General features: G+C 42.2%; 1 protein-coding gene across 1 annotated transcript in view; it reads left to right on the top strand.

The window, feature by feature from the left end:
• The window catches only part of Frl (formin-like protein), a 119,962-nt gene that overhangs the window by 33,254 nt on the left and 66,626 nt on the right, over positions 1 to 20,082 (top strand). The window contains exon 2 of the mRNA XM_019050870.2: positions 4,939 to 5,022. Within this exon, the coding sequence (XP_018906415.1) occupies positions 4,939 to 5,022 (84 nt within the window). The remainder of the gene's footprint in view (positions 1 to 4,938; positions 5,023 to 20,082) is intronic.

Here is a 20,082-nt window from a genome sequence, read left to right as displayed (position 1 = left end):
CGTCAGCGCACTCAGCGCTGTCTTTAGGGGACCCCTTCAACGTTTTAATCTCACCGCCTACGCCTATGATAATGCCGCCTCACGACAAATTCGTCTGGAAATTAGACTTCAGCGCCTCAAAATAAGGGTATATCTTGATTTTTGTCGCCTCTTGCTTCTCTACACTCAAAAAAAGGTATGACTCTGAGACCCTTAAAAAATGGCTCGGAGATCCATAATTTCTAACCAAAGTGACTTACCGTCTTTAGTATGGCTTTTTGAGTCATACCTTATTGGTCGTGGACCTATAAGCATGGCTCCATGAACTATATTTTATGGCTCCATGATCCATTACTCGGCCGGTAAAAGTCACTCTTCCCATACTTGTTTTTTGAGTGTAGAGCAGTTAGCCTATGTACTACGTGGCAGGAGCGGTCTGGCTAGGGGTGCTAAGATCCTTTAGCACCCCAGAAATTCTGACGAGTTGCTCAGGGGGCCCTGTCAGGACTCCTTTAGCGGTTCCCAAAACTTGAAAACCCTACATAAAGGAAGACCGTAGTTTAAATAGGGGGGCCGAGAGGAGGGGCCCCGAAAACTTATCAGCACCCCAAGAATTTTCAAGCCAGGCGACTCGTGTGTACCATTTGAAAACGTTCAAAATCGCATAGCTACTCCTCGTAAAATCCTCAAGCCCCATGTAAAAACAAGGGGGAAAAGCTATATTGATGAATGAAAAAGTCTGTTTACTGCAAGCTACACGATGTTATGAAGCTGGAATGAGAGGCTTGAAGGACAAGACGCATAAGTGCAGTTTTTAAAAAAAAATTGAGATATTGATGATTTCAAGTAAAACTAGTCTTAATGCATATTTTGTGATAATTTCACAACTAAAATCCAACTTCAAAGCATTAAAAAGTGAGTTTGAGCTTCCCTTCCACCGTAAGAATCCGTGCGTGGTTTCGAAACTTCAAACACGCATTTTTCGAAATAGGAAACTCTGCACTCATGCGCCTTGTCCTTCAAGCCCCTCAAATCATGATAAAACAGATCCCGTCTGCTGTAAAGTTGACTGTAAGTTTAAGTGTAAATTTTGCCCCCACAAGGATCCGTGTAATTTCGAAACTTTAAACACTTATTTCTCGAAATAGCAAACTCTGCACGCATGCGCCCTATTCTCCAAGCCCCTCAAATCATGATAAAACAGATCACTTATGCTGTAAGGCCTTGTCTCCATGGGCCTTTTCACGAGATTGTCGCAGGGAAAAATCCCACTTACGAAGTTGGGAAAAATATTGAGTTAATCAATATTTTTCCCAGTACCAAGTATGCATGGTCCTTTTACTCCTGGGACCCACATAGAGAGGAAGAAGAAGTGTAAACGAATTGTGCGATATTTTGTTGAATACTCCATTGTTTATGTTTGTTTAGTTAAAATAATGTGTCTAACTGTCATTTGAGTGCAATAATTATTTTAATCCGGGTTAAATACTCGACTTTATCTAATTTATCTTCCCCTGCAAACTAGTCGCAGGACCGTATGAGCCTCGTCCCGTGGAGAGACGGTAACTGGGAAAAATCCCAGAAGTTTCATTCCCGCGATTCGAACTTGGGACAAATCCCATGAAAACGTTCCGTGGAGACAAGGCCTAAAGTTGACAGTAAGTTTCAGTGGGAATTTCGCTCCCCCTAAGATCGCGTCCAAGTAATAATAAATCAAGCAAAGTTGATATTCTGGACTATCTCCACGGACGATTTCAGATAACTGTGGTGTGTGGTCGATGCGGCGACATCGTGGTCGTAATACCGAGGGGCGGAATGAGCAACTTGTTTCGCTGTTAAATGTCACGGAGACGCTAGGAGCTACCACAAATGAGGAGCTCGCATTTGCACGAAGAGCAAGGTGTTTGAGCATGAGGGTAGCCGAGACCGAGACGTACACGAGCATTAACATTTTCATGTCAAATCCGTATAGGTTACTCAAATGTCGCTCGAGGGCATTCAACGGGAGCAAAGCGCCATCCTCCGGGATCCCGACTCCCGACTCGCCTTCCTTTCAATGCTTTCTCAAATTGATTTCAAAAGCGTCTCGAATCCCTCATTTAAGAGTTTTGTCCACGGTGTCTAGTTCTTTAAAACCCGGGAAAAACCGGTATTCACCTGGGAATGAAAATTTACCGGGAAAATTAGGGGAAAATCAAGGAATTTGTTACAGGAACCGGGAAAATCAGGGAATTTGCTCCAGAAACCGGGAACAATATAGAAGCTTTCATTGACCAGATAATATCAACATCAGGAACATTTTTTGAATCAAAGTTTTGAATGTGCGCCAAAGAAATGGCTGTAAGATTAATTAAAATCTATATATTCATATTTGCAACCCTGGAAAATTATTTTCCTTTCCCCAAGAAAACCCCGGGAAAGTGGGAGGAAACTTCGGTTTCTCATCCGGGTGAAGCTATTGAAAATCAGGGAAAAATCAGGGAATGAGCTTTGCCAAGAAAACTAGACACCATGGTTTTGTCTCAATTATGGAATGGGTCAGTTGCCCTGGTCACAGAATCGTGTTTTGATGCTTTATTCTTGTGGATCAGCTAAAAATAATAAGATCCATCCAAACACCAACTTTCTTCGTTCAATGTTCAACAAGATATCGCCTTTTGAAAAACTCAGGATTTGACGTCATCCACCACGGTTGGTCACGGTTTTATCCGTGTCTTAAGTCGAGCAACCAGTGCATATGTGTATATTACTGGTTGATGAATCGAAGGTGGGAGAAACCAAGGGTGCCACTACCGCGATGGATGACGTCAAAAACCGAGTTTTTCAAAGCGCGATATCTCGGTTATTATTGAACGTAGAAAGTTGCTGTTTGGACGGATCTTATTATTTTTAGCTTTTCTGCAAGAATCAATCATCAAAATACGATTAAGTGACTAGCGCAACCGACCCATCAACAGCGCATCGGTGGTCTGGAGAACCTGGAAAGTCAGGGAATTTACGCGACTTCGAATAGTCAGAAAATTTCGCCTGCGGTGTTTAGCAGAAGTCAGCGTAATTGAAGGGGAAAAACTTTTGAGCGGAAGTTTAGCTCGAAGGTCAGTGAAAGGAAGGGATCCGGAAAATAAGTATTATCCTGCCGTGCTAAGGAAGAACCCCGTATGGGCCTTTACACTCTTTTTTTTTCTTTGACTGACTTGCTGGACTGTAATATCATCTCGACGAAAGGGCGTAAATTTCTAGGGTAAACCCTGAACCATATTAATGTGTGTACACTGTGTAGTGCCGTTACATTCTTTTTTCAGAGTAACCATGCGAGTAGGTCGTGTGCTAAAATCTCGCACGGGGTGTAAAGAGGTTATGAGCTAGAAGCCGAGAAGGCTAATCGTAAGCCAATGTTTTGATACTCGGAAAGTATTTCTATCGCCCAAGTTATTCAACTTGTACCTCCCCCCTCCTATTGAACATTGGATTGTAATGGGCCGGTACTACTAGGCAGCTTTTTCACGGCCTTAGCATTGATAACCCTTACTCTCTCCGCGGGTCCATATCATTCGCACTCACCAGTGATACTCAATATTTACTCATGCCCTGTTGCAAGTTCAGCTTTTGATCTTGGCGGTTTCCGGTGGGTAGCGGAAACCATGCAACGTTCATCAGTGGCGAGGCATCGATATCGATTATCGATCTTTCCCCATTAGAAGCTGTCGTAAAGAATCGATTAGCGAACGCCCTGTTTATCGATCCTTTTTCATAGGTTTAAACGGCAGATCAATCGATATATCGCAAAGCACGCTATGCTACTGATGTTCATCCTTATGCAGCTTATTTTAAAAGCAAGCCGACAACATGATTTCTTTCTCGAACGGTACCGATATTGATATTTTCAGGCGTTTATCTCTTCCACTGTGATTGCAAGACGGAGTGTATTTATTGCACTCATTTAGTGCCCATTATAGAACTCCTGTAACCTACCAGTAATGGTGTCAGCAGGAGCTCCGTGTTGCAGGGTCGTTTTCGTCGAATTCGACACGAAATTACATGCAACGGACATTGGTTTGCAGTTTTTAATTCGGCGTTTCGTCTCAGCGTTAGTAGTTGAATACTCACTAAACAGCGAGGATATTTTTGTAAAAGCTGTTTAATGACCCCAAAAAAATACGATGTCTGTGAAAAATTCAGAGCGTATTATGACTACTGAGTCATTTGTGCCTGCTGCCGTGCTAAGGAAAAACGCCGTATGATCATTCGAGAGTTGTCAAATTTCCTCTGGTAAAATGTTAAATTCTGAAGAGAGTCATGAATATTTTCTCTTGAAACTTTTAGACAATTTATATCTAATTGTGAATAAAATTCCTCGAAAAATTGGAGAAAAAGTGTTCACAGATTCTCCTGAAAAGTCACGTTTTATCAAAGGAAATTTGGCAACGTCTAAAGGCTCTTACGCCGTTCTCTCTTAGCACGGTAGCATATGACGCTAAGGGTAAGGGTGAAGCAAATAGTTAAAGGCGAGGACGTCACTTACGATTGGAGTGAAATGCGTTCTGAAGGAGAGCGGTATCCGCCTCCTTTTTCAATCTAATTGGACTACATTTTGCAATTTGGACCAATAAATTCTGGCTCATCTGAAAAAGCACTAATTTGCATTGGGAAACTAATATGGCACATACGTTGTTTTTAAACCGGGCCGGACTTTATAGTTCCTAATTGCAAAATGTAGTCCAATTGTGTGTGAAAAACGCTCACAATCGAATGCAAATACAACTTTTACCCTATAATAGCTTACTGCATCGTTTCAAAGGTGATTCTCGTTGTCCTGCATTGTATATCTGGATACGATGCATGGCTGTCATAACACTCACGCAATGCCCCTGCAATGGGTTATGATGATTTTACAACTAGCTTACCCTCAAATTGTTAAGTTTGCCCTCTCATCTTAATTTGTTTTTTTCTGTTTTCCAGGCCTCCATGGATTTACCTCCGGACAAGGCCAAACTTTTGAAACAGTACGACAATGAAAAGAAATGGGACATCATCTGTGATCAGGTATGTACTGCTCGCACTTTTCTTACGATATCACAGACCAAATGCAGTTTATTTCCAACCGATGAAGTATTTTGTCTTTTAGCACTTCGATGTGAATGCTACCAAGTAGATATTTACCTTTCGATGATGAAAAAAATTTGTTGAATTATCTCCAGATAGTTGACCAAAAGGAGTTTGGAAAAAAATCCTTCATAATTCAGTCATTATTTACCGATCGTCTGTCGATTAGTTCTCGAAAGTGCTACATAACCGCCTTAACAATAATTGAATCGCTCAGTTCGAAAACGACCCATCTTGGAAAAATGAATTTTATCCGGAGACGATAAAAACTGCCCAACAGCCAGAAAAGGGGTGTTTCTACACTAAAAAAGAAAACGGTAAAAACCCCGAGTTGAGTCGTTTTCGAACTGATGGATTCAATTCTCTTGATTGGACTATATTAGGGACTATAATTGTTGGCTCAGTTTAGGAACAACGTATACACCATTAGTTTCCCCATGCACATAAGTGTTTTTAAGGATGAGCCAGAAATTGTAGTTCCGAATCGCAAAATGAGTCCAATTACCCTTAAAACAGCCCCGCGGCTTGGCGACGCACAGGAGGCAGATGGGCCCAGCCCGACAGGGACAGGGCGGGAGTGACGAGCCGAGGGTGAAAAATCACGTCCGAAATCGGAGACGTGTAGACACAGCCACCGCGCGGTTGCCAAATTATCAACCACATTCATTGCGGAAGGTCAGCGACATCATCCAGAGTACAGTTATTCCGAGCGATCGGGCAGCGGCGGCTCCTATCACTGTTTGATCGGAAGGGATTATGTGAAGACGCGGAAAGGGAGCCTTGAAAAGCCAGCCGAGTGGTCTGCACTGCTGCCGTGCTAAGGAAGAACGCCGCATGAGCCTTCAGACGTTGCCAAGTTTCTTTTATAAAAACCGAATTTACCGGGTAAAGTGGGAATATTTTCCCCCAAAAATTTCAAATGATTTTGTACGCAATTTAATCGAAAATATCTGAAAATTTCAAGGACAAGTATGTATGAACAGGGTGTCTAGCATCAGGATTATCCTGATTTTCCCAATTTAATCAGGATTGAGATCAATCAGGATTTAATCCCGATTTCATCAGGATTTGAGGAAAAATCGGTCGTGAGATCAGGATTTGAGAAAAATCGGCCATCCGATCGGATTTTTTTATGCTTTCGCATACGCTTATGTAGTAATTTTAATTTTTCTCCGCAAAAAATCATGATTTGGAAAAATTATTAAATCAGGATTTAGCAGTCAGAAATCAGGGGAAAACAGGATTTCATCAGGATTTCCCAAAATGGAAAAAAAAACTAGACACCTTGTATACACCTGCATACGCTTATGCAGTAATTTTAATTTTTCTCCGCAAAAAATCATGATTTGGAAAAATTATCAAATCAGGACTTAGCAGTCAGGAATCAGGAAAAAACAGGATTTCCCAGAATTGAAAAAAACCAGACACCTTGAATTATATTATGTTGTCAAAAATATATGTTTTATCAAGTAAATTTGGCAACTCTGGAATGTTGATACGGCGTTCTTCCCCACCACGGCGGATTGAGTCGAGAGAATGAACTCGGAACCCGGAATTAAACGAGGGGGTGGGACGGTAGACGGGAGGGGGCGGCGCTTTGTTGTTCCTCCCTCCCGGGAGCGACGGGCACTTCAGGGGCAGACGACCGCGGCCACGCCGGGGCTCTTCATAGAGGAAATAGAGATTTTCTTTTTCCGCCCCCCCCCCCTCCCTTCGAGGGCTGTCGACTTTGAAAGATGACAGTGAGCGCCGCGATTCGCTTTCGTTCGCGGTTTATACCTTCCTTCGAGACGAGGCGAAGCGCGGAAAGAAGGCGAAAGTGCGGTCGCGAGTCGCACAGCTTTTATTGAAGGGAAATTGCTTTAAGGCGCTTCAAAGGGGTCCCGTTCGAGGGGGGGGGGGGGGGGTGCGTCTGCCGAGAGTCGTTTGACGGTTTAGACTTTCCACCCGCACTGGAAAAAAAAACACATTGGATCTTGAGTCCAGACTCTTGAAAACGTTGACAAGAAAAAGGACTCTCGATTCAATCAGATTTAAGCTTAAATCAAAGTGAAATCCGCTCAAATTAAGAGGCTTGGTTCTTGATTTAAGCAAAAATCCGATTGAATCAAGAGTATTTTTTCTCGTCGATGTTTTTAAGAGTCTGGACTCTAGATTAAATGTGCTTCTTTTTTCCTCAGTGCGATGCGATTTCAACTGAGTTTCCAGAAAGGGATTCAGAGCGTTTCCAGGCTTTCCAGAAAGTTCCATTGGCGGATCCAGCAAATTGGCAACATTGTATTTTCTCCATTCAAGCCCATGGAAATGTATCGATTCTTGGAGGGGCCAGGTGCTGTGACAAGAATCGATTATTTCGAATGGGTTTGAATGGAGAAAATCTGGTGTTGCCAAATTGCTGGATCCGCCTCTGGAAAGTTCTTTAAAGCGAAAAAGAATTCAAGATCCCAGCCTCAAAAGTTCTAATTCTTACACTGAAAAAAGTGGTTTTTCTACTCAGCTAACATAGATTGGTGTCGTATACCAAAATCCAACTTATTGGTTTTGTACAGCAAACTTAGTGGAGTTGTATTTCAACCTGAGGGGCTCCAATTCAGGAGTGCAGAAAATGCTCGATCTCGCGCCCGCACGTGGGTGTGAAAATGCGGAAAGGCCCTTACAAATGTGGAAGGAGCGAGCATTTTTAAGGGTCCAAAATCAAAAATCCAAGGAAAGAGGAGGGGAGAGGTCCTCTTTTTTTCACTTAGTGGAAAATGTGGAAAGCCGACAGATGGGCGGGTGAAAACGTGGAAGCTCGAACGATTCTGCACCCCTGCTCCAATTTGTTGGACCACAACTTCAACAAGGCCGGCCAGGTTGGCCTAATGGTCAGCTCGTCTGACTCTAGGTCAATAGGTCCCGGGTTAGAATCCCGGTGGTGGCGTCTAATTTTCACGGAATTGACGAGTAGATCTGCTGAAACAGATTCTCTTCGGCCCTAATCCCTGAAAATTGGAAAAGTCTGGAGCATGGAGATCCTACGATGTCTACGGACACTAAACATTGTCTAAAGTTGGCTGAAGGTGCTTGACACGAAGCCATTGAACCAGCAGAAAAAAAAAGAAAGAAAAAACTGCAAAAAATTGAAGCACAGCTCCAATATGTTTGTTGTACAAAACCAATAAGTCGGTGCACAACACGAATTTGGGGTAGCTGGGTCGAAACCGTCTAACCTCTCTCGCAGTGCAGAGAAGTACCTCACTCCGCATTCCGCAAATCGGTGTAAAAAGCTATAAGCTGATTGTCTAACTATAAGTTAGACAATCAGACACGACCAACCACCCACCATTCGACTAATTTGATCGGAAGTCATAAAACTGAATTCACTACTTCGCACCAACCGGTCTATATATTTAAAACCACATCTGAACTTTCATATGAAAATTGCAAGTTTCAAAACCGTTTAAAGTTCGTGATGAATACTTGTAGGTGGGATTTGCCAATCGCATTGCGCCCCCTCTCTTCCCACGCCAGGACTCTTTCATTCTTATTTCCGTGTCACATTGGGCCCGAATCCGTATAAGTCTTCCCAACTGTTGTGCGTTGGACGTTCCCTAACCACAACCCTAATCTCCACCTCCGACACCGCAATGAACGTAACGCAAGAATGTGGAAAGAAACTCACGAAGACTCGTACTGCCCGTTGCCGTCGGTGGCTTCCTTCGGTGCGCAATTATTGCGTTTACGAAACAGCAGAAAACCCGTCGCCATGGAAAGAGTGAGTAAAAGTGAAAGGGTGAACTTGGAGTGCTCTTTTCGTTTGATTGCTAAATGTTGTCATTGAACCCCCTCACCGAGTGATTAAAAATTAATAATAATCTGCGGTTTCTCTCTTAGGGACGCGGTCTGATGAAAACCATTCACGGGGAATGTATTCTTTGAATTTCCATGATTTAGCTATTTGAAGCAGGTAACGAAAATCATCACCGCGTCGGTTGGGAAAATATTCTGATCGTCAGTTCTGCCGTGCTAAGGAAGAACGCCGTATGAACATCAGAGAGTTGCCAAATTTCCTCCGATAAAATGTATATTTATTAGGAAAGGTATGAATATTTTACCTTGAAATTTCCAGGGACTTTAGGTGACATAGCGAACAGAATTATCTGAAAAATTGGAAGGAAAATATTCAAAAAATTACCGGGAAATTCGTGTTTTCCTTAGCGCGGCATAGTTGGATTGGGATAATGGGAGCTACTTTTGTTCCTCGGAAAAACTGAATAAGTCTGGAAATGGCATGCATCATGTCATTGAAGGAACAAAATTCTGGAAACTGAACAATCTTTCTACTTTTCTTTCAAACCGCACGGAAAATAGTCGGGGTAAAATGTTAGTATCGGAAACATTTCTTTACGGAAACATTTACGTAAACATATTTTTGTTAAAGATTTTCATTCGTCAAGATATGCCTGTTTGATTGCGGAATAAATATCGATACTTTACAGTTTTCACGGATTTTCTCTCTAGAAGCTTCTATAAAACTAACTTATTGACCAAATCCCAAGGCATATTTTTTATGGAGTTTCAGAGTAGCTCCAAGTCATTTTAGTTTTAACGTAAACGGACAAATCCTGGCATAGAAATGTGGAATAATGTATTGCCAATATTTCAAAAGGGATTTAGCGTTTCTCTCTCATTGTGGGGCAAGCGTGGCACCCTCGCGCCCACTTAAATGAGCCTATCCCAATCACCAATTACGCGTATCTGCAGCACTAGCTGTACAACGGTAGCGTTTTTCACAGTGGGTTAAATAAAACACCCGCATATTTTACGAAGCAGGGTGTAGCATTTCCGGCCACCAGCGCACCAGTGCGGCGTTATGTCGCTAACAAACGTCGAAATTGAACACTTAGAACCGTGCCTGGTGCTTGTGAAACTAATGGATCGGTAGACTGAGTCGGAACTTAAGCTTCGTAATTTATGTTTCCCCACTGAAAGCTTACACGGGATACGGTGGGTGCATCGTACATCTCCATCGGAAAAATATCAAAGCTAGGAGCGGGTTTCCATGTCCCTAAGGTAGCGAGCCCCTTGAACTAAACTTGAAGTTCACCTGTACAGTCAAAGATTCAAAGCGTATACTAAACTAGTAACGGAGCGTTCTGCAATCTAAGCTTGTAAGGGTATCTCAATACGCCATCTTCCCTCGTCATTCACATCAAAAACAAACTGGCCCATCTGCTGGAGGATTCTCTTTTTCTTAACAAACATTTTATCCTGCTGACTCAATTTTACTACATGTGTACAATCACTAGAGCTTCCAGGAGACTCCATTGAAGTTCATTTAACCATCGCTGAAGTTTTGCGTAAAAGGGAGGAACAATTCATATATTTGTAAAAACTCAAGGAGTTAATACCATGGAGGTAAAAATTTACCTCCAAATAGCTGCAAAATAAGCAATCAAACAACAAAAAATCCACAAAAATGTTTTCCTTTCGATCAAATTAAGAAAGCTAAAAACGCATAATCAGCGCTTCGCGGAATGTGAGGAACCTCTATTAGTCACGTTTTCCGACCTGAAGCGCCTTCATTTCCCGTGATACTCCACGCATTGTCTCCAAGATCGTTTAGTTGCGTAACCTAACCAAACCCAAGTTGGAGCCGCGAAATAAAGTTTTCATTCCTGTTGCTGGTCACGATATCAGCTAGGAGAGTCTTCTTTCTTTGCTATTAATTGCAACCGTGCAGAATATTGCTGTTTATTTTATAGAATGGTGTACAAACTTTGGTTCATGATACTTTGTTTTGGTTCAGTTGATTCGCTCTGTCTCTGTAGTTTACAATTAGTTTCTAACTCAGATAACTAAAAACCAAGGATTTGTCACCGCTGCTTTTTCGTTCACGGGTTTGGGTGCATGAAACTACCTCTGTTTCCTGTTTCTATAGAAACCATCGAAGTACGATTGGATGTGTTCTGCAGCTGGTATAGTTATTAGAATTGGATCGCATCAACGATCGCATTTATAGCAAAAAGGAATTAGCGCGATTACAGTGTTTTCAAAATCGTGCAACTTCTCCCTTTCATTTTAAATTACCCAACACACGTGCAGTATTAAAATTCACACAATTATTCTACTTTAAAATTACCAATTTTTTGGCAGGAAGCCAAAACCATTTGGGACCATTCTCCATTCTGGGAGACTTTTCAGATCAATATGAAGGAGCAAATTTTAACAGCACTGTAATTGCGCTGGTTCCTCTTTGATAAATGCGATCCGATTGATCTATCATAGGAAGCTTCCCCGAAAGAGAATGGGCGTCGGATGAACTTTTAATTAATCCGTATTGACATCCGTTCCAGGAAAGCGAAGAACCAGTTTAAATTAAAACAAGGTTAATGGAAAAATCTGAAATATCGGTGGGGTTTTTTTTGTTTGACTTGGCAACGAGAAGAGGCCAGCGAACGGCCATGGCCGCATCCAAGTATGCATATGGGCACTGGGCACCAGGCAGGCGCACGGCTCCGAGACAGCGCGCGGGCGCGATCAGCATGCACGCCGCAATGCACCGCGCCGAGTCGCCAGTGCGTGCGTCTGCGCGTGCGTGTCCTGTCCTACAAAACGTTTAAGCGCTCCCTTCACCCGCGCCCATCTTCACCTCAAAATTCAATCTACAATTTTCGTCCGAAGTTACAGGATCTCTCACCCAGGGTGGCATGAAACGTATGAAAAAGACGAGGTCCCAGTCTCAGATCTGAGTCCGACGTCATGGGAGAATGCAACGGTGTATTTTCTTCGGAAAAGGCACTAAATGATCGGAGATTTCAGTGCAATATTTCATGACGTTTCACGAGGCTGTGAAATATTTCATTTTTTTTCATATGACTTACTTTTGGCATTTTGCTCATTTTTGCGGGAGGACGCTCATTTATGCACATGTTTTGTCATCTTGGTTTGATCTGAAATCTGAAGTTTAGCAGCGGCATTTTTCTTGTGTTTCTCATGTCAGACGATTGACTGCCGCTTTGGGCCCTAAGCATTTCGACGTATCCATACGCTCCACATGTATGTAATCCAGTTTAAACGCATGGAAAAGAATCATGAGGGTGTGGGCGTGTCATCACCATCGGGATGTGTTACACTGCGTTTGTGAGCCAGTGAAGCAGCACCAGCGCGAACTGGATTGGACTGGTGGCCCGTAATATGGACCACATTTTGCAATTAGGAACCACTGTTTTAGAAATAACATACATGCCATCGGTTTCCCTCTGCAGGAAGGTGATTTTACCGAAGAGCCAGAGATAGTGGTTCCTTATTGCCAAAATGTGATCCGTATGGCCTAGGATTAGTCCTCCTAACGATGAAATCTCATTCTCTCAGAAAACTTTCCGTTATTCAGACGTAGCTCACATAACGAAGACAGTCTGCAAGGGAGGCTTTTGGCCTTGGCGCGGGAGCAGGGTCCGATATCTAAATGCATAGAACTCGGTGGGTCCAACGATATTAATGATTTCCTTCCTGACTCGGATAGCATTCCTTCATCTCGGATTACGTCACCGGGCGCGAATGTCAAACCGGTGACCACCTCCCTCTTTCCTGTGCGCTCGGCTACTCGCAAGTTGGAGGCCTCGTGGATGCGCATTCTCTGGCCGATGCACCGGGCGCGCTGCAGCGGCCTGCATCCGCGGGTCCCGGACTCCCTGTTCGATGGTGCGGGTTGCCCGTCGCACGGTAGATCGAGTCAATAGGGGAAGTCGGACTAAATTTGGAAACTTTAAAAGCCTTTAACTCCGTTTATACAAAACTTTGAAGTTATAAAAGCGCGGTTTCCTTGTAAATTTTTCTCCTGTCGGCAACCCTTAAACTTAAAATTCTGACGAAATTTACACCAAATTTTGAATTTTTTGGAAAAAAATGTATGTCCGACTTCTCTGATTGACGCACCTGGGAGCGCACTGCAGCGGCCTGCATCCGCGGGTCCTGGGCTTCCTATCCGATGGTGCGGGTTGCCCGTCGCACGGTGGATCGAGTCATTAGGGGAAGTCGGACAAAAGTTGAAAACTTTAAAAGCCTTCAACTTCGTTTACACAAAACTTTGAGGCTCTAAAAGCGTAGTTTCTTTGTTAAGTTTTCTCATATAGGCAACCCTTAAACTTTATATTGTGACGAAATAGACTTCAAATTTTGAATTATTTGGTACAAAAAATTATGTCCGACTTCTCTGATTGACACACCTGGGAGCGCACTGCAGCGGCCTGTATCCACGCCACGGGTCCCGAGCTCCCTGTCCGATGCTGCGGGTTGCCCGTCGCACGGTGGATCGAGTCAATAGGGAAAGTCGGACAAAACTTGAAAACTTTAAAAGCCTTTAACTCCGTTTATACAAAACTTTGAGGTTCTAAAAGCGTGGTTTCCTCGTGAAGTTTTCCTCTAGGTGCACCCCTTAAACTTAAAATTGTGACAAAATAGACGCCAAATTTTGAATTTTTTGGGAACAATTTTATGTGCGACTTCTCTGATCGACTCGATCCACTGTGCGACGAGGGCGATGCGCATGCGCCCAGGCGAGTCCCGTCTACGGCGCCCGCCCGCTACGGCTACGCGCCCGGCCCGTCCGGCCCAACGGAACGTCCTACGCATTGGCTCGCATTCCAAGCTGATCACTCACTCAACCGTACTATCTTCCATCTTCATCTCCACCCTGTCCCCCGTCCGCGGCTGTCAGTCGCCATTCCGCCCCGGCCCGCATTAAAGATGTCACATCGTCATATGGGCGGGCCCAGCCTTTATTCAAAGGCACCGGACCACGAGGACCAGGGTTGCACGAGTGAGAGAAAAATATGGAAGATCGAATTGAAATTGAAAATTTCCGTGAATTATTTCATGAAATTTCATGAAGCTGTGGAAAATATCTTCAGGGGCTGTGCGATTGGGCATGGAAAGTCAGGGAACACCGGGTAATGTCAGGGAATTTTAAGAGTCTGGGAAAATGACGAAAATGTCTGGGAAAAATTGTCAAGTCACCTCAATTTCCTTTCTAGAATGGGTTTGACGTTTTGAATGACAACTTTTGCCTGAAAATTATTTCAAATCAAGTCTTTTTAAGCATCTGGCATATCCTCAATTGTCAGGGAATTTTATCAAAATGTGATGGAGAAATCGGGGAAATGTCAGGAAATTCCATTATCTGGCAACTCCGCAGAAATTCTCTTGCAACACTGAGTGGAACTCACGCCACGAAACACCATGAAGCATAATTTTTTGCATTTAATTTCGAAAAGCATATACAGGCCAAGATACCAGGAAAGGGTGCAGCGGCGAGGGATTGTTATGGAGGCCAAAGCTCCCACTGATTGTGAGCTGTAGAGCTAGAGAAGAAGAAGAAGAATTTCGTAAAACATTTTTCAAAAGCTTTCATGAAAGGAAATTTCGCATGGAACTTCAAGATGTTATTTTTCATGAAAATTTGCAACTCAGGACTTGGGTGAATGCAATTTTGTGCATCGCCATGTTACTAAGACGGCGTTTTTCTTATTTTCTGTTCAAGAACTTCAACGTTCATTTAAATTTGAACGCCCTCATCTTTTTTTGGTCACTGTTAATTGCTATTCGTATTTATAAATTGTTCATAAAAAGCAGTCATTTTATGCATTTTGCTATAATCTAAGGAGAAACTACCCATATTATAGGCGGCATTAGCTTCAATTTTCTGAAAGTTTTTCGACGATACACAACTTGATTCAACGAAATTCATCATGGAACTAACAAACGCAGTATCGTTAGTACTACGTATGTGCAGGATAAAAAGATAAAAATACAGACACATTTTCTTAAGAATATAGTTCCAAGCTATCGAACCGGAAGCTAGTAAAAATCATTAGGTTTTTTCCGTGTAGTAGGTAATAAAATTTAGTGTGAGAATTGCACGATTTAAGCGTCGCTCAGCATCGCGTGATGTTAAACTCCAAACATCGATGATCTCGTGTTGAACTGACATGTATCTAGGATGATTAATTCAGAGGACTCAATTTTTCATTTATTCTCTTTTTTTTTCTCGCGCGAGAGAACATAAACACGCAATCGATTAATCAAACCATCCCAAGTTTAAGCAGCGGCGAATGACGAACCGTCGACCTGGAGGTGGCGCTTAGTGGTCTGCATCTTCCGCCCTCGCGAAACCTCACGCGGAATTCCACGTAAACAAACTTAAGTCGAACACTTTTCAAGGTCGCTTTTTTTTTCGGTTCCTCGGTCGAACCGGCGCGCAACGCGGTGCCCTCCCACGCCCCGCCGAAATGCTCCGCGTCTTGAAACGATCCACTTGCCGCTTCCTGGTCGGTCGCGTGACTCATGAACACCATTGCCGCTTTTTTCGTTATAAAAACTTGCTTTTCACGCCAGAGATCAGAGACATGGTAATTGAATGTTTAGTTACACCACCCTGGGTAACACCGAGCCTGGTTGATTTAAGCAGGATGAACGGTTTCCAGCTCTAATTCAGTTAACCAATAGTAACTAAAGCAGTCTAGTAAAATAATCGGAATTTATCGTTGCCGGCGGTCTAGGAAACCGGGAAAATCTGGGAAAGTCAGAGAATTCAAGGGAAAAGTCAGGGAAATTCTGACATATCCACTAATCATTAAAACATATCACTGATATTCCAATTAATTACCCTTTCTCGTCGTTTTTAAGGTTTGTCATCTTATACCAGCTACTGAATGCCTTTTTCTATATTGTGATTTCCAAGCAAGGAAACGTTGTCCGAAGTTTAAGAAAAGTCAGCTTATTTATAAAAAGAAACAGTAGGAATTTTGTTTACAGGCCAGGAAATTAGGAAATGTTGGCTTCAAGGAAAAATCAGGAAATTTGAAGGTGAAGAAATTATGGCAATATGTCATCCTCCTTGGAAATTTGACAAAAATCCGAAATTTTTCCAAAAATGCTCCAGAAGTTTCGAAAGAATCCTAATGAATCAAAAAGACATCCCTCGTAAAATTTAAATAAGTATTATCCTAGCCTATGATTGTAACCCAAAATTTTTGAAGTTTGTAAATGCCTGCCCAAACATTCACAATCTCTGAGCGTTTCGAAAATGCAATTTTTTTATTTCGGAGAAAATCACTGTTTAGATTAATAAAATCTGCAATGAAAATAATTATGCTTTTCATGTCTCAATTTGGCAATATCTTCGGTATAAGTTGTTAGGTTTAGTGCCTCGTGGGTCGCACTTGTTTTTACTTTCCTGTCTTCATCGATTGTTTCATGTTTAACGGCCCCCATTCACCTTAAGTAGACGTGCGATAATGTGGAATTTGGTGTCAAAAAATCGGAAACGGCGTTTGAGTTCATCGATCCTGGGAACAGGATCTTAATCGCGCACTTTTGAGGGCCAAAATCGTGGGCTGTAGCTGAATAATAATATTCTGTTCAACCCAAACCAACAGTCACGGATTCGACTCGACACTCGATCATGGGATAAAATCTGACCAAACCCTCAGAAAATCAAGCCCATGGGCGTCATCTCTGTTTACGCCTTTGAGTTTATCGACGATTTGCGAAGAGCTCGGAAACGTTTTCGGTTCGAATACATTCCGGGATGATTTTGATGGTTGTATTGTCTCGTGCGAATGGACATGAATACATGCACGGAAAAAAAGTATCACTATCCCAACTATACTTCTTGCTGATTTTGGTGCCAGATATAAGAATGGTTGCACCAGTAAGTGGTACGTTTGGGTCTGCCGAAAGTTTAGTTGCATCAACCATACATCTGGCCAGTGCAACTACTCTTATATCTAGCGCCAAAATTAGCCAGAAGTATTGTTGGGGTTGTGATACTTATTTTTTCAGTTTGCATATTTCTTTTTGCCATCTCCTTTCCCCCTTCGTTTTTCTCTGAAAGTCGTCTCCTAAAGTTGCACCAATCATTAAACGATCAAAAATCATGTAAATACCTGTTAAAAAATAAAGAAAGAACAAAAGTAATTGCCAGGAATCCTTTGCTTTCATCACGTTATGAGTTTCACTCAAGGAGAATTTCTATGAAAGATTCACCAGAGCTTTCATCTCTCTCCTCTCCTCCCTCGTACACAATACCCTACAAAGCAGTGGCGATAGGCGTGAATGATCGATTGGCGATATTTTCCCATTTGAAGCTGTAGTAAAGAATCGATTATTAGGGCGTTCGTTGCAGAAACACCCTGTTTATCGATCCTTTTCCAAAGGCTTAAAAGAGAGATTAAACGATTTATCGAAAAGCACGCCGCGCCACTGCAACAAAGTCCACGGTAATATTTTCTAGAAGAAGCGGATGCTTCTGTTTTTAACGCCTGGATATCTTTGTAACTCCTCGCTGGCGTCTTAATATTACCAGTAAACTCATATGTCCGCGGTAGGCGGGCTGAGTTATGTTCCGCAGGAGCTGCTAGTAAAAACGAGGCTAAAAATAAGATGTGAATTATGTTGAACTTGAAAGGAGGGGAGACTTGTTGCAGAGGAGCAGTGGCGTGGCGTGAGTTACGACATATCGATTGTTATGCCATTTAAACCTATGGAAAAGATCGATAAACAGGTGTTCGCAGCGAACACCTTAATAATCGATTCTTTACCATACGTTTAAATGGCATAACAATCGATATATCGCAATTCACACCACGCCACTGCAGAGGAGCCGACGGGCAAGGACTCGCGCCCCTGCCCGACGCCTCATTGTCGAACCTCAATAACTTCTCAACTTCAGCCAGTTCATTTTGAACAACCCTATTGAATTATAACTATCGTCAAGAACTATTTTTCCGCACGCAAAAACTTGTATTGAATTAATTTTCAAGTAATCTCTCTTTAAAACCCATATATGCCCATTGGGTCGTTAACGACCCATCGCAGTTTTTAACTTTGAGTGTTAGTGTAAATTAGGGAATTTTATGTGTTCAACACAGGAAAATCCATGTCTGGGATGTAGGCAAGCCTGTTTTATTTTTGTTGTGCCTAAACACGTGTTTACCCTGTCTATATAACGTCAAAAACAATAAGTAAATAAAAAATCAATTTAAAAAGAAATAGTTTTGGGCATGTATGGGTTTTAACAAGCATTCCACAATGGCTAACGAACAATAACGCCTAACTGGAAATTAGGCAAAACTGAGCAGGGTGGTATGAAACGTAGGAAAGAAATGAAGTATCGGAAATTTCAGTGAAATACCTCATGAAATTTCACGAGGCTGTGAAATACTTCATATTTTTCAGGGACTAGATATGCGCAACCGCACTCAAACACACAAAAATAGAAGAATACAGTCACAATTTTCACTCTTAGAGAAACATGAAAAGGAACCGGTATTTTCCAATATCTTTCATAAATTTCATGAAATATCTCACGTGAAATTTCATGATTTTATTTTTCATGAAATTTTGCCACCCTGAAACTTACAATTAGTTATAGGGACTATGCCGCACTGTACAGTATAAAATACGTAAGCCGACGAATTTAGTTGTGCAAAAATTGCAAATCTAACCTTAAAATTACAAAAATGGCGAAGTTTTCGCTTCGTTCTGCAAAATTTTTAGTTTTCAGATAAGTGTGGTATTGTTCGACATAGCCATAGATTCGTCAATAAGAGCATGAACCACGGATCTATTTGAAAGAAATGAAGGGTTTCTTCCTTTTTCAGTGCTTTTCGTCGTATTTTGAAGACCTAGATTTCGTAAAATCGACAAGACGTGAATCGTTAAGTCATGTAAGACATGATTAATAACAGATGCCAAGGTTCTGGTCTGCTGCTCCCCTCGCACGTCAAAATATGCAATTAATTATAACATTCGTCACACGAAAAAGGCATAAGTCCAAATACCCTTGAGCCATGAAAATCAACGGATGCCCAAAAGCTAATGAGTTTTTGGGGCTTTCACCTTTTTCGAATTTCAAAATAATTAATTTCAACGTTTTTCGTGCGGAAAAGGCGAAAGTCCAAATACCCATGAGCTAGCAGGACATTATTAACAGTAACGACTACTATTTTGTGTATCCGTCCTTTCCGCTTGTCTCGATCCAAAGAGCAAAATCATCATAGACGCCATGGGGCATAACCGCTAGGTTGTGTGCAGTGGCGTGGCGTGTACAATCGATTATTGACATTTCCCCATTTGCAGCCATAGTAAAGAATCGATTATTAAGGTGTTCGTTACGAACACCCTGTTTATCGATTCTTTTCCATAGGTTTAAATGGCAGATCAATCGATATATCGCAAAGCACGCCACGCCACTGCCGCTGTGTTGAGGAAACACGCCGTATGAACATCCGAACGTTGTCACGTTTCCCCTATAAAATATTTATGTTCAAGGAAGATTATGAATATTTTCCCTCGCAATTTTCAGGTTAAATTAAATTTCGAATAAAATTCACCGAAGAATCAAACGAAAAATATTCACAAACTTCCCAGAAAAGTCGTGTTTTATTGGAGAAAGTATGACAACGTACGGAAGGGGCTAGAGTACCTGTATAAGGGAGAGTATTGCCATCCCTGTGCCGCTCTCTGATTGGTTCATCGGTTTTAGGCTATCTTGGAGCTCCGAAGTTGGACCAATGTAAACAAACCCGACCCAGAGGAACACGTATTATCTGCTGAGAAATGAATGATAATCACACTCAAAGGTTAATTTTTGGCATAAATATCCATCAAAGTTCGATCCGAACTCAATTCGGAAGTTGGATACTAAAAAATTTCCATTGGGCCATATTAGGATCGGAGCAGGGGTTGGGGTTTGTTCACATTGGACCAACTTTAGGGCTTCATGATAGCCGACCAATCAGAGAGCGGTACACTTTTTCTGTGGTCAAAGGATTGAGATGGCAATACTCTCCCGTATACAGGTACTCTAGAAGGGGCTGTCCATAAAAAAGTAACGTTTAATGTAGGATTTTTCAATCCCTCCCTCCCTTGTAACGCTTTTGTGACATAGTTCCCTATAAATTCACATTCCTCAATCCTGCCCCTCCCTCCTTCTGTGTTACGTATTTCATAAATGGC

The sequence above is a fragment of the Bemisia tabaci genome, chromosome 5 (genome assembly GCF_918797505.1).
Source record: "Bemisia tabaci chromosome 5, PGI_BMITA_v3".
NCBI lineage: Eukaryota > Metazoa > Arthropoda > Insecta > Hemiptera > Aleyrodidae > Bemisia > Bemisia tabaci.
The sequence above is the reverse complement of the archived record's forward strand: the minus strand, read 5'-3'. Positions and strand labels throughout refer to the sequence as shown.